The sequence below is a fragment of the Sphaeramia orbicularis genome, chromosome 10, assembly GCF_902148855.1.
Source record: "Sphaeramia orbicularis chromosome 10, fSphaOr1.1, whole genome shotgun sequence".
Lineage (NCBI taxonomy): Eukaryota > Metazoa > Chordata > Actinopteri > Kurtiformes > Apogonidae > Sphaeramia > Sphaeramia orbicularis.
Window position 1 is genome coordinate 37,012,199 of NC_043966.1, and position 26,611 is coordinate 37,038,809.

Consider the following 26,611-nt stretch of genomic DNA (forward strand, 5'->3'; position numbering starts at 1 on the left):
GTCAGACCTGAATGGTAAAAAAAAACTCTAAATTTTAGTTACAAAGCCATTGAGATGTAACTTCCGTTTTTACGGGGAGTTCTGATTAAAGTAGCAGCAATCAACAGTTTAACATAAAACAATAGCTCATTTAAAGACACATTTAACTCTTTAAAACCTGATGTGTCATCGCTGACACATCCTGTGCATATGCAGTTTGGATGGCTGTAACTCTTTCACTATTTGTGCCATTGGAAACATTCTAACAGGTTCTGAAACCTGAGATGTTGCACTTTATAGGTTTTACTGGGTCAATGCAGTAATTTTACTCACACCGGTACTAGAAGCTGAAGAAGAAGCCGTTTAAGCAGTATTATAACATACAGTAAATTGTAAATGCTAGATTTTGAAAGATCTGGAAAAAAAAAATGCTCTGGAAAAATGGGCAAATGGACTCACTCAGCATATTTTCTAACCTTTTTAAAGTCAAAATAAGAAAAAAAGTGCAGGCGGACCATTTTAGGCTCAGGGTTTAAAGAGTTAATACACAACAGAAACAGAAAAAAGACAATAAAAGAATAATAAAAAAGAAGTTAAAAAAAAAAAAAAAAAAAAAAAAGTAAAGCATATAGATAAAACAGGCCAAATTCCCTGTGGAGGTTATGTAGAGCAGTAACACTTTTTATTCATAACAGATTGTATTTTGCTGTTCATTCCAGGCCCAGTTGTGCATCCTCCTACTATATAATGCACATTCTGTGTCCGTCCAATTGATGTTGCCGCACAGGGGGGTGTTTGTATGGATTTTCCTCAGCCTTCACAGGCCTGATCGCCACCAAACTCGCCACATGAACAGAAACATTACCTGACTATCTACTAGGCACAATTTTATGTCCTTATTCAAATGTTGTGAGGTATGCTGGGTGATTTTAGCCTCTCATGCTATCATACAATGGCACCATGGGTACAATGCACAGTAAATAGTAGAAGTAGTTTTACTGAGCTCTGAGTTCAGTGAAACAGCCTTTTCTGTTTTTACACCACGGGCATGGCTTGAACTGCAAAACATATGCTTCTTCTTAAAAATGAGACTCTGTAAATAAAGGTAAAAAAAAAAAGACTTTACCAGATTTTCTTTTTTTTTCCAACGCTTGTCCCACTGCAGCATGTGGGACCTGTGTTGAAGCTCTGTTACCTAGAAATGTGCCTGTCCGTTTTCAGTGTATTCTATTTAATTACTGACCCGTGTCAGTTCCAAAATGACATTTTCTCTGGTGATTTATCACCATTTATTATAATATTATCCTGTGTATTTTGCATTTAGTTTAATTTTTTTTTTTTTTCCAGTAAAAATCAGAAATTTTCCTTTCATTTAATTCACTGATTATGTAGATGTTCATAAAAGCTCAGATTAAAGTTGATGGTTATTGTATCAGAAACAGAGAAAACTGAAGAAAAAGTGACTTTTTCAGTAAATATATCATTAACTGAACATAAACTAAGTGGCTTCATCCACTGTCACTTATCAAACTCCATGGGTTTTACTGGTGAATCGATGTTGTAGAAGATGATGGTATTTCCACGGTAACAACAGAGCCTCTGAACATCCAAATGGGTCATATCTGATGACCATGGGAAGATGATAAACTGCATTTTACACCAATTATTTATATGTATTAATAGAATTAGTGGATCAACAGATATTAAACATTTTAGATCAGTAGATGATTTTGGTCACCAGTGGCTGTTTGGGTCTTTATGGGTTAAATTAAATAGTTCACGGTTCATCTAAATTCAGCACTTGACCTGTTTATGACAGATATTTTGAGTTGTCCAGGCTTTTATCTGTTGGTTTTTCATATCATGTTGGATCCTGTTACTGTCCCACGCCAACTGAATATAATTAAAAACACCAGTTCCTGCTTTGTCTCTGACCTAAGCTTTGACAAAAACACTTTGTTCCACTTATTCCATCTGTTTTCTGATGAGATTAGTGAGAGAGAGAGAGAGAGAGAGAGAGAGAGAGAGAGAGAGAGAGAGAGAGAGAGAGAGAGAGAGAGAGAGAGAGGGAGGATATAACAACCACACTCAGATGAGACACAACTACATAAATACATTTAATATAATGTTAAATGGTCCAAAAAGGCTGCAGTGTAAAATATCTGTGGGTGAATTTTCATGGGTACATATGATTACAATTTAAATTTATTTGGTAACTGTCTCCATGTCTCCATCCACAGTTTTTCTAGAGTGGGATACCACAAGCCAATTTCATTTTAGAGTAGCCACACAGTATGCAGCTACTTTTTAAAAGCAACAACAGATTTTACAGTAAAATAAGAGAATAAATGTTCACACACCATCTGCTTTTCATAAGAACAAGAAAGAGTCACACAAGTTTGCACATGTAGCATATTTATAATAACTGGAGACTATATGTTGTCAAACTAATGTTTGCAGTGGCACAGGAACAGAGAGTGTGCATGTGTGTGTATATATGTGTACGTGTAAATGTGTGTGTGTGTATGTGTGTGTGTGTATGTATAGGTGTGTGCGTGTAGGTTATATGTGTGTGTATATTTTTGTGTGTATATATGTATATGTGTGTGTGTATATGTATGTGTCTGTGTATATGTATAGATGTGTGTATATGTTTGTATATATGTGTCTGTATATGTGTGTGTATATGTATGTGTGTATATATGTATGTGACGTGTATATGTGTGTGTATATGTACAGTATGTGTGTGTGTGTGTATGTGTTTGTGTGTGTATATGCGTATATGTATGTGTGTATTCAATGTATGTATATCTACGTGTGTATATATATGTGTGTATATGTACAGTATGTGTGTATGTGTGTGTCTGTATGTGTGTATGTGTATATATATCTATGTGTGTGTGTATGTGATGTGTGTACGTGTGTGTGTATATATATATATGTGTGTATGTGTGTGTCTGTATGTGTGTAGGTGTGTGTGTGTTTGTGTGTGTGTGTATATGCGTATATGTATGTGTGTGTTCAGTGTGTGTTCAGTGTGTGTGTAGGTGTGTGTGTGTGTGTTTGTGTGTGTATATGCGTATATAGGTGTGTGTGTTCAGTGTGTGTGTGTGTGTGTATGTGTGTGTTCAGTGTGTGTGTGTGTGTATGTGTGTGTTCAGTGTGTGTGTGTGTGTGTGTGTGTGTGTGTGTGTGTGTGTGTGTGTGTCCTGTGCTGCTGGGTGGGTATCAGTGCTAGCTCAGGGATTCCTGTGCACATTAGCGCTGGCTGAGTTGTGGTCAGGTTGTTTTTGTGTGTGTTCTCTCCTCCCTCCCTTTATCTCCACAGCCTCTGTCCTATTCTCTCTTTCTCTGTGTCCTGCTGTCCCAGTATGGCAGCAGGATGGACGCTCTGGTTCTCTGTCTGCTCCTCTCCGCCTACCCGCTGGGATGCCCCGGCCTGACCCCCCCGGCCCAGCTCCCTCAGCCCCACAACCTGCCCCCCGCGCCGGGCTCCAACGGCAGCCACCGCAGCCTGTCTGTGGATCTGCCCATGGCTCTGAGGGTCTTCAGTGTGGACTACCACCACGTGCAGGCTCCCTTTGAGATCGTCCTGTGGATCATGCTGGCCTCACTGGCCAAGCTGGGTAAGCCTAGGTGGTCCTGGAGCCCCCACAGATAAGTAACCATTGGATTCAGTGTTACAGGTCAAAAGAGGTGGAACTGAACGCCTCAGGTAAAATGACAACACATTTAAAAGCTGTTTAAAAGTTGATGCTATGGAATAAATTGAGTCATGGCAATTGTATTTGAGGTTATTTGACCATATCTACTATAATTCTGCACAGAGTTTTTGACACATGTTGATGATGGTTGTAAATTTAGGAGTAGTTCCATAAAAAAAAGCTTGAAATTTTATATGTTTTCTTCTAAATTATATAAACTGATGTTCATTTGAACAGCACAGTGAGGCCTTGGCAGAGGTACACAGTTTTGTAGTGCCCCTCAAGTTTCAAAATAAAGCAGAAACAGGACGAAAAATCAATTCACATCCACAATTAAACACAACTTTTGCATTTCCTAACCTCTGACTATGACTTCTAGTTAAAAGCTCTATAATATACAATACTGTGCAAATGTCTTAGGCCACCTCTAAGTTTGTTGTTTGTACACATAATTCATTACATCTCAAATTGTCTAAAGGAAAGTGTTAAAGACATATTAAAGCCAACGGAAGGTGACACTAAATACTACCAACTTGGGTTTATAGAAGCTGTTTTTTTTCTTCAAACCTTTGTTTTTCCTGCTGCACATACTTCACAAATATCCAGAGACTGAGAAATGCATATATGTGGTCATTAGAATTTTACTAAATCAACAAACCTAATGTTAGTCAAGGACTTTTGCACAGTACTGTAGATTTCTACAACACAATATCAACTAAAACTACTTTATATTTTGTATATCATTCTATCAAATGACCACAACATTGTTTCTCAGTAAAACAGCACTGTTGTGTTTGGTCTCCTGTCAGTAGCATCACATCATTACCAACATTAACATGACTTATCTGAATTTTGTCACAATGAATTTATATAATTAGATTACAGACAAATAAATGTGAATAAAACATCATGTCTGTCTACATTTGTGTTTGAGTCAGTCAACCACTCCCATGATCCCATGCTTCTTCATCATGCCATCAAACTATGTTTAGTATTATGACTCAGACCTATAGTTGCAGAAGCTACATACCTTTAAACATACTCTTTTTTTAAAAAAATTGTAGTTACTCACATTGAATAGTTGCTGTTTAAACCCTACTTTAATATTCAGTGGATTCATTCGTCAGTAGAGTTGAATAGAGAAACACACCAGACATTCATTCATGGTTCTGCTGAAACTAAACATAACTTGATGGTATCTCACATTTATGCAAGTTCAGTTCCTTCCAAATGACTAGATTTTGGCAGTTTTTATTTTTTTTATTTTTTTTTTATTTCATGTAATGTAATGTATTTCAGCGGTGATTTTCAAATACATTTTCTTCCACTAGAACAGCGATGTCAAACTCATTTTAGTTCAGGGGCCAAGAGTGGTCCACACCAGAAAGAGAATAACACAATAATTTATAAATAATAACAATTTCCAACTTTTCTCTATATTTTAGAGCGACAAAGTAAAATTACATCATGAAAATGTTTACAGCTAGCCTTAAAAATGTGAATAACATGAACCTAAAATTTCTTTGGAAAAATAAGGGCAATTTTTAACAATATTATGCCTCATCTAATCATTTACACATGTGCATTACAACTTACAGATCACAGTGGATCTACAAATACACAAAACATTTAGTAACAGGCAGAATATTGTTAAAATTACACTTACTTCTCTTAGACATTTCAGGTTGTTCATATCTGTATTTACATTTTTGCAGAAAAGATAGTTTGTAAATGTCAACATTTTCATGTAATTTTACTTGCTTTACACTAAAACAAAGACAAAAATTTGGAGTTCTGATTTTTTTTTTTTACAGATGATTATGATTGCATTTTCCTGGTCCAACCCACTTGAAAGTGAATTGGTCTGTATAGCCACGTTTCCACTACGTGGCACCGGCTCGACTTAACTCAATTTGGCCTTTTTGTGTTTCCATTATGTAAAAGTACCTGGAATCTGGTACCCAGTGCTATTCTTTTAGTATCTGCTCAGCTGAGGTTCCAAAATGAGTGAAGAGATACTAAAATGTGACATGTAAATACTGCAGACCACTGATTGGTTAGAGAGTTGTCTCTGCATCATTGCGTCATCAATGAGCAACACAGCATTTTTAACAAACCAAATTCAAAAGTTGACAGTTAATTACAGGCAGGTTAAATACATCCATGATAACAGCCGTGGTCAGTCAAGGAGGTTCAGACATTTCTGTCCTTGGTGGCAGATGAAAAGATTCAGTGTGAGCTTGACGGGGCAACACGCAACAAACTTTTTCTCGTTGGCTTTTAATCAATGAGTGAGATAGTTTTTATATTTCTTATGCTGTTTTTACCACATTTTAATGTCTTTGTTTTTATGATGGTTGTATTTTGTTGTTCTTAGCCCGCTTTGCACCCTGTGTTATCACTGGTTTTACTTTTTTTTTATTATTATTATTAGTGCTAGTTAACAAGACAATGTGGACAGAAAAACAACAACACATAAACAAAGGGAAAATCAAACAAATAAACAAACAAACCAAAAACAACAACAACAACAACAACAATGACAGAGTACTGACAAACAACAATGACAATGTCATATTACAATGAAAAAGATCATAAATGTAAATAGCAATGAAACAATATAGCTTGGTTAGGGGTGATAGGGAAAAGGGGAAGAAGGGGGTGTGAATGAAAGTGAGAAAGAGAGAGGGGGGAGTGAGGGGGAAAATAATAACTGTTGTAATAATACAAAAATATATAATAACAATAATAATAATAATAATAATACCAGTAGCCTAATTTGCCAGTATTATTGAGGTGGCGGTAGCGCCGGAGGCAGTCACATACAACAATGAGTTAAATAATTTAATATTTGTAAATATGTATTTGTATCAGTTACTATCTGTTTTGAGGTTATATGAATCGATTCACTCACTGTTTTCACTTATTTATTTCCTTGTTTTATGATTCGTGTACAGCACTTTGGCCAGCGGTAAAATTCTTAAAGTGCTTTATAAATAAACCTGGTATGGTATGGTATGGTATGGTATGGTATGGTATGGTATGGTATGGTATGGTATGGTATGGTATGGTATGGTATGGAACGGAATGTGTTTATCAGCAGCTCAGTAGTATCCTGTAATGGAAACGGCCTCCAGGAATAGTACCTGGTACCCGAGTCGAGTCGTGCCGGTACCACATAGTGGCTTAGGTGACCCCTGAACTAAAATGAGTTTGACATCCTTGACTGTTAATGTCTTTAGTGTAATTTCTTTAATTTACAAACTCATCTCATGGGCTGGATTGGACCCTCAGTGGGCCAGTTTTGGACCAGGGGCCATATGTTTGACACCCCTGCACTACAGGGTCACAGTAGATATTTTAATCTAGTTTAGTCTCTAGTCCTCTGAATATCATTCAGTGGTCTTAAGGCTGTTATTAGGGATGTGGACCAACGAGACCATCAGTAGTAGACCATGGAGTTCGATGTCAGTTGCACAAAATAAACCCAATAAAAACCTGATGCAGATGTTGACTTTTACAGCATAATGTGTCCCTTTTTTTGGTTTAAAACTCCACTAAACGTTCTGGAGGCTGTAAACGTCCTAAGTCTGTTGTGTGTGAATGTCATGTTCAGGTTTCCACTGGTCAGGTCGAGTCCCGGCCGTGGTTCCAGAGAGCTGCCTCCTCATCATGGTGGGGCTCCTGGTCGGGGGGGTCATCTATGGAGTCCGCCACTCTGCCCCCCCAACACTCAGCGCTGAGGCCTTTTTCCTCTTCCTGCTCCCTCCCATCGTGTTGGACGCCGGGTACTTCCTGCCAGGGAGGCTGTTCTTTGAAAACCTGGGTACCATCCTCTGGTCAGTCCAGGTGTCATCTATTCACAGAGTTTTAAGACACAGGTTTTTGTATTATTTACTATTTTCATTTAGTTTGAAAAGAGCCTTGAGAATTGCAAATACAAACAAGATGATTACTTTGTATGAATACTTTGTGTGCACAAGTGAAAAAAACAAACACTATGACTCTGAGAACAAGTTTCCAAAAATATCAAGAAGTGACATTTTCTCAAATACTAACTTTTCTTGTGCCAAATAATGATTGAAGTCACAAAGTCAAAAGTTGGAAAATACAGTGCTTAACAAATTTGTTAAACACCTTTCCCTGTTTGTCTCAGAGACCATTCAGTGTTTTAATGCAGACTCTTTCATTTTCAATTAGCTCTCGATGTTTTACTCTTTCGAACAGGAATAAGGAATTTCACACTGAATTCACCTTTTTTTTTTCCACATTTGAGTTCACTGGGCTTCTCTGACAAGTCGCTAATGAACAAAGCATAAAATTAAACCACTAAAACTAATTTCTCGGCTTAGAAGTGGAAGTAAATAATTATAATTTCACATTTTAATCAGGAAATAATAATGTGCTTTGATTTTTTTTTCTCTTTTGTTTTGGAAAATTCATGAATAACAATACATAACATTGTACATGACAATAATTTATTAACCTCTGTATTTTCATTTGTTATTTCAAAGCCAACTGACCATGTATCTTTACAACTACTATCAAAAATGTCTGTCAATGAGCTAATTCTTAGCAATTATTGGATCATTCAAAACAGAGAGGCTGATTTTATAACAAAACAGCCCTAGCTCCCAACATAAGACACTGACCATATCAAACCAATGAGAATGTAACAGAGCAGGAGTTTGTTTTGTCATTTCTAACTGGAGCTGGGCAATATGACCAAAGAAGTAGACTAAATAAAAGTCTTTTTTCAATGTTACAGGTAATTTCTGATTTTAATCAATTGTTTTCTGGTTATAAAAACTAAAGACAAAACTTCATTCAAATGCACTCAACAACCTATTCACAACTAATATATTACAAGAAGCGAACAGATGCGTTTAGATTTTTTTTTAATGGCGAAAAATCTGTTATTTTTGCGCTTAAGATGTTTTTCACAATTTACAGAAATCAGGGGTAATTCAACATATTGTGCAGCCCTAGCTGCAACTTTAGATTTTTTTGGCTGTAACTTGCTGTGTTACGTTGCTATCTTGATATTAAACCACACAAACCAAACTATAATTCATTTGAAATACAGTTTGTCATCTTTTCATGGTCATCAGATACGACCCATTTGGACATTCAGAGGCTTTGTAGTGAATGTGGAAACACTGTCACCTTCTGCAACATTAAAAAAAAATCAGTTTTGCTTTACTTTCGTCTGTTTCAACATAATAATTTACTGTGAACATCTACGTAAATATAGGAAAACACCTGCTTTTCACTGAAAAAGGAAGAGAATAAAATAACAAGTGGTGCCAGGCCCAACAAACCCCGCCCCTCACACGTATTGTAGCTTATTTTGGTATCGATCCAGCTGATGTCATCATGTCTACGCGTGTGGTGATGTCAGAATATCTATTACCTCTATATATGGGCCAAGTTTGAAGTAAATTGAAACAAAATGGATGCTTTTATAGACAATTGAAATGCTGCCGGGTGGTGCAGTGGTGCAGTTGCAGTGGTTAGTACTCATGCCTCACAACAAGAAGGTCCTGGGTTCAATTCCAACACCAGTCAGGGTGTGGGTGGGACCTTTCTGGTTTGCATGTTTTTCCTCCCACCATCCAAAGACACGCACTCGGTTAATTGATTCATCTAAATTGCCCATAGGGGTGTAGGTGAGAGTGATTTTTTGTCTCTACATGTCAGCCCTGCAATGAACTGGCGACTCGTCCAGGGTGTACCCCGCCTTCGCCCCTATGTAGCTGGGATAGGCTCCAAGCGACCCCTGTGGATAAAGCGAGTTTCAGAAAATGAATAAATGAAATGTTGCTCATTATGAGTAAATGGGAGAAAAAAAGATTTAAAAAATTTGAACTTTGACCTACTTTTCCCAAAATGTAATCAGATCTGTTTTGGGTCACTGGCAATCTGTAAACGTAATATGGTATGAATTCAACCAGTAGTTTTGTGCTAGAGTGTTAACAAACAAAGAAACAAAAAAAAACAAACCAAAAACAATACCCCTATCCTCCCCTTTGGGGGGCAGGGTAATAAATACTGATGGCTGAGTTATGGAAGGTCAGATGTAGAAAAAATCATAAACCTAGCTGTAGGTCTTCCAGGGGAAGATGGTGCTCCTTCAGGGCATTGCTGATCCAGCTGCCTCTGTCCAGGTACGCGGTGCTGGGGACCTTATGGAATGTTCTGGGCATCGGTGTGTCTCTGTACGGGGTGTGTCTTCTGGCCCACAGCTCCCTGGGGGATGTGTCTCTGCTCCACTGCCTGCTCTTCGGCTCTCTGATCGCGGCCGTCGACCCCGTGGCTGTGCTTTCTGTCTTCCAGGAGATGCACGTCAACGAACAGCTGCATATCTTAGTGTTTGGAGAGTCACTGCTCAATGATGCCGTGACTGTGGTAAGGATGGAGACAGTGTGTGTGTGTGTGTGTGTGTGTGTGTGTGTGTGTGTGTGTGTGTGTGTGTGTGTGTGTGTGTGTGTGTGTGTGCAGATCTGATCCCATACTGACAAACCCTTCACATTAAAACATTTGTCTTTCTCTCAGGTGCTTTACAAGTTGTTTGAGTCCTTCCTTCGCCTGCCTTCGGTGTCAGGGCTGGATGTGCTGTTGGGTGGATGCAGGGTGGTGGTAGTGGGCTTGGGGGGCTTGTTTGTGGGTCTGTTCTTTGGGTTGGTGGCGGCCCTCACCTCACGGTTCACCTCCAGAGCCCAGGTTATTGCCCCTCTGTTTGTCTTCCTTTACTCCTACTTGTCCTACCTGACTTCAGAGATGCTTCACCTCTCTGGCATCATGGCGTGAGTATGAACCTAGAAACCTCCTTCACTAATAAATATAGAACATATAACCCCGGTCAGCACATAAAAACAGAAAGTACTAATGTCTCTAATTATGCTACATTTGAAATAACAATTTTGACACCCTCAGAGTTAACCCATAAAGTCCCAGTGCTATTTTTGTGGCAGTTCCTAAATGAATTTTTCCCTCTATTTAACCTTTATTGAGTAATTTACCACCATTTATTATCTGTGTTTTTAAGTGAAAACTCTGGTATTTTCCTATATTTAATTCACTGATCATGTAGATGCAGAGGTGTCAAAAGTATTCTCATTCATTCCTCAGGTAGAACTATAGATACTAAGGTTTAAACAGACTTCTGTAGAAGTTGAAGTATCAACTCAAGCTGTTTACTCAAGTAAAAGTGTAAAAGTACTGGTTTCAAAACTACTTAAAGTATAAAAGTAAATGTAAGGGGAAAAAATGCCATTAGACAAACAAAAGCTTAGGTGGTGCCACAGTGGCCTATAGTGCACTATCCCACCTCCCCAAAAACATTTATCTAAAGGCCATAATGACTATAATGTTATATTAAAATGTTAATGTTGAAACTTTGGGATGCACTAGTCTACCTGTTTCAGCTGCATATATGCATCATTGAAAATGAACACATTTTAGTCCAATGCAAATGTATTACAGAACCATATATGTGTACCACTGAGCATTAACATGTGTTTCATGGAGCAGAAGATATGATGACTAGTTAAATATGAGTATTGGAATGGTGCAAAAAGTCAGGTGTGACGGATTGTATACAAACCAATAGGGAGTCAGAATGGTATATGTTTATACTTCTAATCCAACCACAATCAAATTCACTCCATCTGGATGGTGTGATTTATCTGGATAGTTTTTTTTTTATTTTTTATTTGAACGATGATAAGCCAGAATGAGAACAAGCCGAAATGAAATAGGAGTAATGAGGCTATTTTTAAAATGTAAGGAGTAGAAGTAAAAAGTCAGCTGAAAAATAATGACTCCAGTAAAATATTGATAATGAAAATTTCTACTTAAGTAAGGTAATGAAGTATTTGTACTTCATTACTTGACACCTCTGTGTAGATGTCATTAAAGGTCAGAGTAAATTCAAAGGTTGTTATAGCCTATCAAAAACAGAGAAAACTGAAGAAAAAGTGACTTTTTTAGTGAATAACTGAACATTAACCAAGTGTCTCCATCTGCTGTCATTGTCATTATTCACTTCTCTTCTTGCAGAATTGTAACGTGCGCTGTAACCATGAAACAGTATGTTGAAGCTAATGTGTCGGAGCGCAGCAACACCAGCATCCAGTACTTCCTGAAGATGTGGAGCAGCGTCAGTGAGACCTTAATCTTCATCTTCCTGGGTGTATCCACCATCCAGGACGTCCATATGTGGAGTTGGCCCTTCGTTTGCTCCACCCTGCTGCTCTGCCTGGTCTGGAGGGCCACAGGTAGCTTCAAAAACATGTCCTGCACTTTACTTCCACCATTAAACTACTTGTTAGTTCACAGCTCTGTGGTTCTCCAGGTGTTCTCCTTCTCACTGCTGTGGTGAACAAACTCAGGAGGAACGCCGTGACCTTCAGAGATCAGTTCATCATCGCCTATGGTGGCCTCAGAGGGGCAATCTGCTTCTCTCTGGTGTTCCTGATAGATGACTTCCCCAAAAAAAGACTCTTCATTACAACAACCATCGTGGTCATCCTCTTCACCGTCTTTGTGCAGGTACAGCAGAGGCCTTTATCCACATAAGTTTGAGGTTTTTAGGGTAACGCTCTCACCCATCTTGTCTGGTTTCCAGGGGATGACCATAAAGCCCCTGGTGGAGCTGCTGGATGTGAAGAGGAAGAAGAGGGCGCTGCCTACAGTCAGTGAGGAGATCCACAGTAGGGTGAGAAATCCTGGAAATCACAGCCTTTATGGCCTTTATGGACGTAAACGTTATTGTTTATCCTTTTTCCTATTACTCAGCTTATTCTCTGACAGGAATGTAGAAACTAAAATTACTGATAGGGTGGAGATTTAGTTTTACATAACTGCATTTTATATGCACTTAATGCTCCAAAATAAATAAAAAGGCAGAGGTTCAAATTGAGTTTGTCAGACATGAGCTTATTTTCATTAATCCATCAGTAAATTAATTTGTCAGCTTAATCAATCATACAATCAAACAATCAATCAATCAAGTCATGCACTGCAAAAATCTAAATCTTACCAAGTGTATTTTTCTCATTTCTAGTCAAAATATCTCATCACACTTAAAATAAGACATAATCACCTAAAGAGTTACTCTTGTAAGTGAGATTTAACAACTTATTTTAAGACAACAGATCTTGAAAATCTATTTCAAGAAATATAGTGGTATAGCAAGCTATTACATGATCAAAAACAAATTAATTTTAGCAAAAAAAAAAAAAAAAGTCTCCATTTTGAATGTCTGGGGTCACCAGAAAATTGTGATATTAAAATGGGGTCATGAGCCAAAAAAGGTTAAGAACCACGGCTCTATACAGTTTACTCAGTATATCCACCAATGAACCTTGAAATGTAGTAACTGTGGCACGTGCACTTTTGCATTGTACAGGTGTGAATTTTAACATTGCAGGACATCACGGCTCTCACTTCTGCCACAAATAGACAAGTGAAACATGACCGTTTATTATATATGAATGAATGAACAAGAGATTCATGTCTGAATAAACACCCTGGGTGCCTCTGTGTAAAAATCACAAAGGCAGTTTTTGTCACATATTTCAACCTGGCACATGTATGAACACAATGGTCTCCAACTGACGGACAAACTGCAGGAGCATGAAGCAAAATATGCAGAAAGACAAAAATAGACATCACCTTTTAGAGACCAGTTAATCAATTCTAGGCAGAAACACAGACTGGAGTCTTTTTCAGTAGTGACTAGTGGGGCAGTTCTTTTTTTTTTTTTTTTTTTTTTTTACATTTAGTGGCCAGTCAGGGGTTACACAACAGACCAGTTTACTCAGAAGTTGTACTGTATATTTAATCTGATTTGCTTTAGAATAATGTATATAGATGCTTTATTACAGTTCATTGCATTTAAGTATCTGAGAGGATGCAAATTTCTGCCCTTAATTTTCCAGGTGATTTTGTTTTTAATTATCCTTTCACCTTGCTTTAATGTGAAAGCTTCTGCCTCTATAACGTTCATAAATAAAAATGAAAATTATAATAGTTTACATATTTTATAGCTGAATATAGATATGCAAGTAAAGACAACACACAGTTCATACATTAACCCTTAAAGACCCAGAAGTATCTACTGATGTAAAATATTTAATAACTATTAAACCACTAATCCTGTCAATACATTTAGATAACGCAGGTAAAATTATTATCTTCTACAACATTTATTCACCAGTAAAACCCATGTAGTTTGACAAATGAAAATGGTTGTAGACACTTGTTATTATGTAGAATTAAGATATTTAAATGAAAAAGTCATGTTTTCTTCAGTTTTCTCTGTTTTGATATAATAGTCTTTAAATTTACTGAGGTTTTATTAGCACCAACATGGCCAATAAATTAAATATAGGAAAATACTCCATTTTTCACTGAAAAAAAGCTTAATGCAGGGGAAAATGTTATAATAAATGGTGATAAGTCACTTCACAATGATTATATGTAGAGAGAAAATCATTTGGACATCACCACAAAAAACATGTTCTGGGTCTTTATGGGTTAAATGTGGTGAGAGGTCATATAAGAGGAAATTGTGAATATAAAACCAATGTATGAGTCATGTGTTGACATTGTGTTTGTTCTCAGCTCATAGATCACCTGCTGGCAGGGATTGAGGACGTGGTTGGCTACTGGGGACAGCACTACTGGAAAGACAAGTTAGTTTTGAGTCTGTGTTTCCCACCAAATCCCTCTAAAACAAGGGTGTCAAACATACAGCCCAGGGGCCAAAACCGCCCCGCCAAAGGGTCCAATCCGGCCCATGGGATGAATTAGAGAAATACAAAAATTACACTAATATTAACAATCAAGGATGTTAAAATAAATTTAGTTCAGTTCCATCTAAAGTGAGTCAGACCAGTAAAATATTATCATAATAAACTATAAATAACGAAAACCACAATTTTTTTCCTTTGTTTTAGTGTAAAAAAAAGTAAAATTACACCAAAATGTTAACATTTACAGACTAGCCTTTTACAAAAAATGTGAAAAACCTGAACAAATATGAACAACCTGAAATGTCTTAAGAGATTTAAGAGTAATTGTACCAATATTCTGTCTATTATTAAATGTGTTGTGCATTTGTAGATCCACTGTCATCTGTATGTTGTAATGAACATGTGAAAATGAGAAGCTGAGGCTTAATAATGGCTTAAATTGTTAAAATTGCACTTTTTTTCTTAATAAATTTCATTTTGGTCATGGTTGTTCATGTTTTTCCACATTTTTTTAAAGGATAGTTTGTAGATGTAAACATTTTGATAATATAATCTTACTTTTTTCACACTAAAACTTAGAAATTAGACATACAAATTTTGGAAATGATATTATTTATGTATTATTATGTTATTTTAATGATCTGGCCCACTGCAGGTCATATTGGGCTTTATGTGGCCCCTGAACTAACATGAGTTTGACACCCCTGCTCTAAAATATCATCTGCACGTCAAAAAAAGAACCCAAATTCACCAGTAGATGGCAGCAACTACCACATGTAGAGGTTCAGAGCCACTTTGACTTCTGTGACTGGTCATATCCTCCTGAGACCCAGCAAAACATTTTGTCCTCTGTAGTGGACAAGAGTTTCACAGCTTTACATAAAAAAAAAAAATCTATCTGACAAAACTGTTGCATCATTCTGTTTCCAATCAAGGCAATTATTTAATGCAAAAACACCTTTTATTTACTGGGTCTCAGGAGGATATGAGCTCAAAAATACTTTGTGTTTGTTAACACTCTAGCAGCAAAACTATTGGGTGAATTCATGCCAAATTGGGTTTTTAGATTGCCAGTGATCCAGAATAGATGTCATTACATTTTTGGAAAAGTAGGTCAAAGTTTCAAATTTGTATGCATTTTTTAAATCTTTTTTTCCCCCCATTTACTTATGATGACCAAAATTTCAAATGTCTATAAAAACATCAATTTTGTTTCCATTTACTTCAATCTTTCCACATATGTAGAAGCCAGGGATATACTGGCATCAGCACACACATAGACATGATGACATCAGCTGAATCAATGCCAAAATAAGCTACAATAGGTGTGAGGGGTTTGTTGTGCCTGGCACCACTTGTTTATTTTATTTAACCTTTATTTTACCAGGTAGGTCAATTGAGAAGCAGTTCGCATTTACAATGACGACCTGGCCGAGAGGCAGCATAGCAGGAAGATGACAAGTTACAAGCTACAAAGGCACAAAACACACCTTAATAGTGCTGAAAGAGAATTTATTTATCGTATTTACAGTGATATATATATTTTTTAAAAGAGTAGTTATTAGCAGTATATATACAAAAACAGATAATACAGTTTTACATGTTGTACCAGAGTGTAAAGAAACAGATGCAGTATATATGTGGACATGTATTAAAAAACTAAATGGCTAAAAGCAAAAAAAAAAAGTCAACACAATATGCGTGATTATATTGAGTTTCTGTATATGCAGAAAAGATGTGTATTATAAATAGTTGAAAACACAGAAAATATAAGTGGTTTTGTTAAGACCTGTGAGAATAACGCAGGAATTTACATGAAAAACTCAGCACTTGAACTCTCCACTGAATCTGATGTTTCAGTTTCCTTCCTTATAGTTTTCTACTTTGTTCCTCCACATGTATGTTTACAAATCGTTTTCCTGCTTGCATTTTTTCTGAAAATACATTTCACCTACAAATGGTTGGTATCTGTGTATATTGCACACTTAAAGTCTGGCTTGTACTTGTAGCTGTAATGTGTTCAATCTGTGCTTGTGTGTGAGGTTTGAACAGTTTAATAAGAAGTACCTGCGTCGTTTCCTGATCCGAGAGGAGCGCCAGGCCCGGTCCAGCATCCTCAGAGTCTACCAGGAGCTGGAAAGGAGAGAGCAGAGAGGAGACGAGGAGGCGCCACCGCTGTGAGGAAACATTTTTATTTATACCTTATGTCTGTATTTCCTAAAGCACAACTTAACTTTTGTTTGAGGAGCTAAAAAACCCTCATGACCTGCTTTGTTTTTGGCAAAGATATGGTTAGAACTTGCAAAGTACCCCTGTTTTTCCCACTTATTTTCTACCTGTTGCACAGAAAACTGGACAAATATTCTAATTTTAGGTCATACGGTGTAAACATTGCACCTTTTCTTCTAGAGTTGACCCTCGCTCAAACAGTCGTCCACTCCTGCCCGAGGAGATGGACAGCATCAGGCGGATCCTCTCTAGAAACCTTCACAACTTCAACAAAAGGGTAAATTCACTCACTCGTTTTATGCACAATGCTTTTTTTTTAATGTATTTTTTTTGCTGAGGGTTAAGTTTTCAGCTTCTCTCTGCAGCAGACACCGGCGTACAGCAGACACACACTCCACCAGGACGCCACCATGGACAGGACCAGGAAACCCCTTCACAGACACCAGAGTCTGGGGGACAGATACACATATAACACAATAACACACTGGCCACAGGTACGAAAGCCATGTACACTCACAAGCACATCTGACCACACTAATTATTCACACAACTTAAGTATTTAAAGGGGAAAAAAAGGCCACTTGAAATTCAACAGGATGTTTGATTTACAATGATTCTTACAGGTTAAAAAAAAAAAAAAGTTATGCGAAGAGATAATGGCACAATTATTGAGTGAAATGAAAAATCTTTTTTCTTTTCAAAATGCACATATAATTTGTATTACATTAAAAAAAACACTGAAACAAAGAGTAATGGGTGCACTCAGTCAAAAACGAACACAAATTATGTAGATAGTTATGAAGAAACCAGGTGCTTATCAAGGATAGGGGCAGAATAAATGAAAAGACAAAGAGTGAAAGTCTTTTTGTGATACTTCTCTTGTATTTTTGCATTTTGAATATATTGAAAAATCTTGTGTATTATGTAGCAAACATCCAAAACATCCACTGTTGACCAAAACCATCAACAGAAACTGTTTAATACCTGTTGATCCACTAATCCTATCAATTCATGTAAATAATTGGTGTAAAATACAGTTTGTCATCTTTTCATGGTCATCAGATATAACCCATTTGGATGTTCAGAGGCTCCGTAGTGAACGTGGAGACACCGTCATCTTCTACAATATTGATTCACCAGTAAAACCCATGGAGTTGGATCAATGACAGTGGATGGAGACACTTGATTTATGATCAGTTAATGATATATTTTGTTGAGAAAAGTCACTATTTCCTCAGTTTTCTGTTGTTGATATAATAACCCTTAACTTTAATCTGAGTGTTTATGAATATTTGCATGATCAGTATATTAAATATAATTTTAAAAAAAGATAAACTGATTTTCACTCAAACAAAGGCAAAATATAGAGGACAATATTGTAAAGAATGGTGATAAATGACTTAAGAAAGGTTAAATAGAGAAGTTCATTTAGGAACTTCCATAACATTAGTACTTGGTCTTTATGGGAGAAGACAGAAAATATACTGCATAGTGCACCACCTAACTTTTGATTCTGATTTGAATTGGTAATGCACTTTGTGACTCTGTCTGTGAAAAGTGCTCTATAAATAAAATTTACCTACTTACTTACTTACTTAAAATTTTTGCATTTTTGTATCATAATATGATCTGAAATTTATTTTGCAACATACCATGCATTCTATTTATAGAATTATTATATAACTGTAATTATTAATTTATAATTATCATGATTGTTTTATCACCCTGCCCTACTTTATTGGCAGAAAACACACAGTATTAAATGACTATTATTACAGGATTTTATACCATTTTTATTTTCTTTTTTCTAATTTATAATGGGTTGCCCACATTTATGATGTATATCTCATTCCATAATTACCACCAGATCAAACCAGAGCAGCACAGATGTTTATGGGGTCCTTAATGGGCATTAAAAAAGAAAGGCATACAAGTTCTGTTCATGAGGCCATTGTTTAGGATGTAAAGACGCCATATGTTTTATCACAAAAACAACAGAGTATGCATTGTCTCCATCCTGTGTATTTAATGTTTCTACAGGTGGAGGATGTGGAGTTCAATGGATCACACAAACTGAGAGCTGGACTGAGCAGGTCTCACACAGGTACAGTCCAAGACTACTGGTCCTCTACCACTGTGTTATTTCCACACTCATTTTCATCCTCCTTCTCTGCACAGTGTGCTCAATAAGTCCAAGACATGTCCTCCAAGACACCTCTGCCCCAGTGTCCACAGCTCAGACGGCACCGGCTGATCCGAGATCCTCATCGGCTACAGCGGACCAGGTCTCACCACAGCACCAAACCCCAGGGGGACGAGGTCCAAAGAAACAGCTCAGCTTTGATTTGGAGAGCGAGAAGAAGTGAATGCAGACAGAGGGAAATGTAAAGTGAAGTCGCCACGGTGATAAAATGACTCCATAAAGTGCTTCTATTAGTTGTGCAGTTGTGAGGACAAAGTGAGGGTGATAAAAGGTAATTTCATGAACATAAATTAAATCTGCTCAAACGGGTCAAATAACTCACCTTCTGCTTTTATGTTTCTGAATGTTTGCCAGCACCAATAAAACTTCCCTGAGCTCCACTGGAGGTTTGAGGGTCATTTGCATCTTCAGTCTAATTCATTTTCAAAGAGTCGCTCCAAGAGTAGCGCCTACCTTCCAAATACCTCGCAGTCATAAATGCTAAAAGGTGTCGTCCAAGTTATAAACACACACACACTAACAGGAGTCCTGCCCCTCCCTGGGCCCTGCATAAATGTGCAACACAGCCGTGGTAATTTGACGAGGACCGGCTTACAGCTTCCTAAAATAACTCCTGTCCCCCTGCCTGACCTCCTCAGTTACTGTAGCTGCATTTGCCCACAGCTCCCAGCATGCCTGGGAGTGGTCTGGGGGAGCCAGACTGTTTTCTTTAGGACCAGGATTGGGCAGAGCACTACAGAGTGGACACCAGTGAAGACCAGTAGGACTGACATACCTAAGGACCCGAGTCTGAGGAGAAGGAAGTGAAGGCAGATTTTGGGCTGGAGTTATGAGGGTGGGTGCAGCAGCCTTGGCTGGGGGGATATTTGGGTCAGTGGGGACCTTGTGTTTCTTCCTGGCTTTTGGAACAGACTACTGGCTGGTGGCCAGTGACAACTGTGGACACACTGAGACGGTGCTGAGAGTGGACAAAGATGCCAACGGGACTGAGGTAAATACAACCTTTACTGGTAACTGTTGAAACCGGTCTGTGAAAATGTCCAAAAAGACTGTTTTTCCATTTCTGAAACATCACATGCTATAAATACAAAAAAAACAGTGAGTGTCCTGATGAAACCTGATCATCTGCTCAGTGGTCAGAGGTGTGCATGTTATGCTTTACAGTATTTAAAGACACTACGGTTGTTCTGTGTCACACTTGAAATGATTTATTGGACTTTGGAGAGGTAGATAGTGGTCAGAACCATAGCAGCAGAGGAACAGATATCATTGCTTTTATCCTGGCAGATAACGGGGATTAAATATTCAACTGATTAAATCATGGTTTAATGTTAAAAAAAAAAATTTAGAACAAGCAATTTACATGTTTAAAAAAAAACCTTTAAAACCAGCTTAAAATGAAAAAAAGAAAATAGGTTAAACCTCACATTCTATTCTATTCTATTCTATTCTATTCTATTCTATTCTATTCTATTCTATTCTATTCTATTCTATTCTATTCTATTCTATTCTAAGATTGAATCTATGGAGGTTCATTGTTGCCCGATTTATGATCATTTGATGATTTTGTGACACTTCCATTTTGATTTAGTTATTTTAATGTATTTCCAACACAATCAGGTTTGTACTAAATGGATCTAACACATTACATCATTCATGCTTTTTGTGAGGATGAACACAACTCAAGAGTAGGATTGTCTTTCACTAGCTTCTACATGTTTAAGCTGTGTTTTTAGATATTTTTAAAATGGCTGCATTTAGATGGTAAAATAATCCAAGAAAGCTAACAGACACTCAACTCATGGACTGGATTTCCATCACGTTATGGATGTTGTGAAGATGACCAGGTTGATTCAAGTATCTGTCAAACATGGTTAACATGGATAAAATAGCTGATGTCAGTCTGTGTCTTGCTCTATTAATTTGTCCAACAGCTTTTCAAGGAGGAGAAATATGAACTTTTAACTGTTCAGACCAGGTTAACTAACAAAAGTTTAACCAGTTATCAAACAATGTAATACTTTATAATGATAAAAAAAAAAAAAAATACAGAACACTTTTAAGCCTATATTTACTGGATGTAAACAACAATAAAAGCCTTAAAAATACAGATTAGTACTATAATATATGCTATAATGTGTTACTCTGATCTTAAATTGTTATTTTGCTTTTACTAGAATTGTATTTATTTAGAACTGTTTTAATTTAGTTTAATTTAATTTAATCTGTTTTTACTGTGTTCTTACTTATTTATTGTTGCTGTGATGTAATGCACTTTGATGAAAAGCACTATATAAATAATATTTATTATAATTATTATTATTATGTAAAACCATTTTTATTACAGTAGTTAAGTGTTAGTCGAATATGAAAAATGTGCAGTAAACCAGTCTCTTTCAGTGTGTTTCTATGTTTTTAAATTCTTCATATTATTAATGTATATGTTACTTTTAGACCTGCACTGATTAGTCGATTTACTTGTCGGTTACTAAACAAATTGACAAGTGTTTGATAATCGATAGAGTTCTGATAATTTTTAACTTTTAAAGACAAAAAACAAATAATTTCCATATTCTTTTTTCTTAAATGTGAACATTTTATGGTTTCTTTCATCTCCTGAGGGTCTAAAACATTTTACATGAGGTGGCCAGGACAACAATACATGGAAAAATTGATATATATTTAAATGGATTCAACAAAAGATTCAGAAAAAACAGTTTGATTGTTGTTTCGTGCACTGTATTAACACCATAGAAACAAGACCAGTGTTCAGACAGAAAATATTTGACCAGAAGTAAACGTTTTCCTCTGTAAAAAATTACCATAATTGCATATAAGATGTAATGGAGTAGAAGAATGATCCACTTTTAAGATCCCTTTTGGATGATCTATTGCTTGTTTGCATGTTTTGAGGAAGGAAAGAGAAATTATTAGATTTTGCTGAGTCAAGGACCACAGTACTCAGATCCCATGGTTGTGACCAAACAACACATCTGAGGACGTCAATTGTCGTCATGTTGGGTTTGAAGAAACACTTTGTTCCTCCTTTTTCTGTCATTTTATGGACCAAACCATTATTTCCAGTTCAATTCAACACTGAAAATAACTGTTCATTGCAGCAGTAGTTTTAGTTGTGCCACATCTGCGTTGAAGTAATCTTTTTTCAATAAAAGTGCTTTTCATGCTTTGGGACGATGCATTTTTCAACAAATCCAAGAGTGTTTTTAGAGTTTATTTGGCTTGAGACAAAGGAGAATATTGCTAACTCTTGAAGACACACTTAATCTTGAAGTTTATCATAAATGTTGATTGACCCATTTGGAGGTTTGTGTTTCTGAGTAATAATTACAGCTGTTGTAGACAAATGTAGTGCAGAAAAAGAACAATATTTGGCTTTTAGATGTAGTGGAGTAGAATTATAAGGTATTAAATGTATACTTAAGTACAGGTACGTGCTTACGTCCCAACAGTGAATAAACCGCCTTCCAGATCCTGGATTCCTGGAGTATTTGCACATATAAAACTTGCCTCTTAAACCTTCATCTTTATTCAACTTTGATGGCGCATTTGAGAGAAACTTCTTTAAAAGCAAAGTAAGGGATATATTTATAAAAGCTAATCCGTCTGTGAACTCCACCCTAACACTGCACAACAAAGTCATTCATTTTCAATAAAAGAGGATAATTAAAGTTGCTGTGTGTTAGTCAGCACCATCAATCATATTTTTTGACAAGTAAGTGGAACGTATCATTCATGTGTGTTTCACAAGTTTCCCTTGAAGACCTCACAGACCAACAGGCCATAATCAGAACCACATTCGATGCCGCGGCTCCACTGAACTTTAGAACGGCTCAAACTGAACGGCTAACGCAGCCAAGTGTTGACAAAGATGACAGGAATTATTGTTGATCCGTCTTCACATACATAAGCCGTTATCTTTCTTATTCTTCCCTGATGTTCTCTCTTCTTTTTTCCTCAGATCCAGTTTGTGGAAACGATAACTTCTCCATCTGTGACACTCCACCATGAGGGCTTTTTCTGGCGCTGTGGGTTTCAGGTGGAGCCCACAGCTCACGCAGTCCTGGCCACTCTGTTCAGTACGTAGGCACACAACCAGAAAACCCTCCTCCAGGGCAGTGCAAAGTTTTCCTTGGGGCTTGTCCAGTGTGGTTGCAAGTCTCATGCTCAGCAGTGTGGTTTAGGAAAGAAAAATGCCTATAATTTGGATATGTGACAGTAGATCCTCAGGAGTTGAATCACAGAAATATGAAGACATTTAGTTAAATTTATGAGGTGTTTCTGGCGTTTCTATAAATCTTGCACTCCTGTGGTGCTTCTTATTTTCCCTTGTACTTAATCACATATGGAGGACGAGGTTTTGCTTTTGGAGGACCACATAGTTTGTTTTGTTTTTTCTCTTCTTTTTTTTTTTTTCAAAGGTCTACATTAAAAGACTTTCAGTATTTTCCTGTCTTTCTTCTTAACTGTAGCGAACCAGCCACAGGCCAAGGTGTGTATCCATGGCTACCTATTCCCTCTGCCTGTTGCACTTGGACAGGTGCCTCATCCAAGTTATGATGCTACAGCAGGTAAAGCACAGATGCCCACCTTTACACTAAAAAGACAGAGATCTCAACTTCTAAATGCATGTCTTTTACCTTTTTAAAGGTTCAATTTGCAAGATTTGTTTGCACTTGCATGAAGTTTATGTTGGTGTCTGTGTTGTCTTAGGAGCCGGTTGATTGTTGCCATTATTAACATCCATAACTAGAAGCACTCGGAGAGCGCAGACCTCCACCAAGGCAGATCAGTGGCCCCCCCACCGCCAATCACCACCAAAATTTAATCATTTGTTCCTTGTGCCAGTATCAACATTTCCTGAAATTTTCATCCAAATCTGTCCATAACTTTTTGAGTTATCTTGCACACGGACAAACAGACAGACAAACCAGTGCCGGCAAAAACGTAACCTCCTTGGCAGAGGTAATAAAAGATTAAATGTTACCTTTAATTCACTTTAGTAGCCTATGCCCATAGGGAAGTTCAGTCTCTTCATTTTACCCATCCTCATATGCACACAGTTCCTAGCATTAGCATTAGCGCATTAGGAGCAGTGACATTCCATTGAAAGTACTCAGGGACCAAATCCAGATCTACATCAGCACTGTAATCAGAAGCACAGACAGAATTTACCTCTATGTACCTGTTCTTTGTGGCAGTGGGCTGGGAATTTAACACGAAACCCCTGTTGTTTGCTTTGAGTTCCTCCTCTATAGTGGCAACAGTGTACACCACCTACTGTACTGTTACCTTAGAGGTTGAGTTAGCTAACAACAAATAACCATTTCCCAGCACAAAACAGAATCCAACACAAAATCTGAGGGGCATCCATGTACATGCAAATTTTACCAACTGAGGAGGAGATAACACACCTTTTCTATTATTCATGAAAGTTAAATTTATATGAACAAAATGCACCCTTAATGCTACACTGACTGTGATGAGTAGCTTGGTGTTGCTAATATTTGCTAACACTTGCTAATTGTTTTATAAACTTATATTTGACAGCATCACATATGAACATTTAAATCGTTGGAAAAATACATTTAAATATATTTCACTGTAAGCTAGTTTGTTTTTTGCTAAATATGTTTTGTAGTATGCCGCACTAGCTACTATTAGCTTAGAAATGGACTTAGCTAACTCTAATACTCTAATAATAACTCTAGCAAGTGATCAGCTTCCAGCACAATACAGACTCAACACAAACTACACATAAGCATCTGACGATGTGCAATTCTCATTTACATATATACTGGACCTTTAAAGTCATTATAATGACAAAAACACAAACACAAATGAACAATTATGAGTAAAATGGTAAATGGACTGCACTTATATAGTGCTTTTCCACACCTTCATGGTGCCCAAAGTGCTTTACAAAGCCTCACATTCACCCATTCACGCACACTCTCATACACCAATGAGTAAAGCAATACAAGCAGTAAAACAAAGAACTGCAGGTAGAACACTGTGTCTTAGGTAAAAGGATCCAGAATGAAGATGAAACATGTTGTACAAGAGTAAAAAAAAACTTTGCACAATATGGGAACCTTTGTCAGCCTCTGAAAAAGGAGCTCAAGACTAACACTAACATAAAAATAAATACAAAGTAATCTGAAACTTGTGCATGAATAATACTAATGAAAATTATAAAACTATAATTGTACATTATCATGTTAATTATGTACTGGCATCAAAGATCCAGAATTGTTTGTTTCTCTGACACCCAGAGAGTGGACCACTTCTCTGACTGGTCTTGGTTTTGCCTCTTGCAGTGTTTCGGGGTTTCTGGACTGTGTTAATAATCCTCGGCCTGGTCTCGGCTCTGGTCGGAGGCTTCCTCTTGGTCTGTGGAGTCCCATTCTACAGCCACAAACTGTACAAGCTGGGTGGGGCCTTCCTCATCACCGCTGGTAAAAATATCAACCTACATGTGTGGAGATCATATCTATAGTGTCTGCACTTAGTGTCAGGGGAAAATGTGAATGTACACACACACACACACACACACACACACACACACACTGGGCAGTCAGCTGTTCAGATGTGTCACATGACAAACACAGCCATCACATGCTATGACAACAGCAGGTGTAAACACTGCTATCGTGCTAACGGCTGAGATGAGCGCCCACATTCCTCTGGAGCTATTCAGAGCAGTGATGGCCTCTATCTGTGTCCGTCTGTCTGTCTGACACTGTGTCCGTCACTCCACAGCCTGTCTGTTCCTGCTGGTGCTGCTGCTCTATGTCATGTGGATAGAGCTGGTGGATGTGAAGCGCTACATCCTCCAGGAGAGAGGAGAGACGTGTGCCAACGGCCAGGTTTCTGTGTTCTATGGCCTTTCGTTCATGGTGGCTGCAGCTGGTGTGCCTCTGGAGCTCATATCTGGGATGATCTTCATGCTCATAGCCAGGGCGCTGATCAACAGCAAGTGAGAGCTGGCAGGAGAAAAGACCTGCCCTGGACTCTGATGTAAATACTGGCTACGGGATATGACCAACATTATTATGCAACCCTTTGAACACCCTTTGAATGCCAAGTAACACAAAATGACTTCATGACATGAGTTACTTTCACATGTATGCCTCATTTCTATAGAAACAATATTAAGTCTACAGTTTGTTAGTTTTACAATGTAATGGTTTAATATGGTTTGATTCTGGAGTAAGGACAATTAAGAATGTTTTTCTAAACAATACTGTGTGATTCCTTTATTTTATTAGTATAGATTACACTTCAACAGAAAATCATAATTAACCCATAAAGACCCAGTGCTACTTTTGTGAGACTTCATTTATTAATTTTTCTTTCTATTTATATTCTTTTTATTTATATGATTTATCACCATTTATCCTACTGTTATCCTTTCCATTTTGCATTTATTTCAGTGAAAATCAGGTATTTTCCTATATTTATTTTACTGATCATGTACTTTAATCATCATGCTGAGGTTACATTTGAGGCTTATCATACCAAAAACAGAGAAAACTTGAGAAAAAGTGACTTTATGAGTAAAATCTATCATTAACTGAACATAAACCAAGTGTCTCCATCCACTGTCATTGATTCAACTCCATGGGTTTTACTGGAGAATTAATGTTGTTGAAGATAATGGTGTTTCCACATTCACTACAGAGCCTCTGAACGTCCAAATGAGCCATATCTGATGA

At 37.3% G+C, this 26,611-nt stretch overlaps 2 protein-coding genes across 2 annotated transcripts; both read left to right on the top strand.

The window, feature by feature from the left end:
- The first annotated feature begins 3,278 nt into the window (after window positions 1-3,278).
- LOC115426621 (sodium/hydrogen exchanger 2-like) lies at window positions 3,279-19,239 on the top strand. The gene is made up of 13 exons (XM_030144736.1): window positions 3,279-3,605; window positions 7,300-7,522; window positions 9,851-10,091; window positions 10,239-10,489; window positions 11,745-11,962; window positions 12,040-12,236; window positions 12,313-12,402; window positions 14,313-14,383; window positions 16,486-16,620; window positions 16,853-16,949; window positions 17,038-17,166; window positions 18,713-18,776; window positions 18,851-19,239. The coding sequence occupies exons 1-13, from the start codon at window positions 3,362-3,364 to the stop codon at window positions 19,036-19,038; spliced, it is 2,148 nt and encodes a 715-aa protein (XP_030000596.1). The 5' UTR covers window positions 3,279-3,361; the 3' UTR covers window positions 19,039-19,239.
- A 365-nt stretch (window positions 19,240-19,604) lies between these two features.
- Window positions 19,605-26,191, top strand: LOC115426623 (transmembrane protein 182-like). The gene is made up of 5 exons (XM_030144738.1): window positions 19,605-19,866; window positions 22,855-22,972; window positions 23,366-23,464; window positions 25,214-25,351; window positions 25,656-26,191. The coding sequence occupies exons 1-5, from the start codon at window positions 19,705-19,707 to the stop codon at window positions 25,874-25,876; spliced, it is 738 nt and encodes a 245-aa protein (XP_030000598.1). The 5' UTR covers window positions 19,605-19,704; the 3' UTR covers window positions 25,877-26,191.
- Window positions 26,192-26,611: the final 420 nt, after the last annotated feature.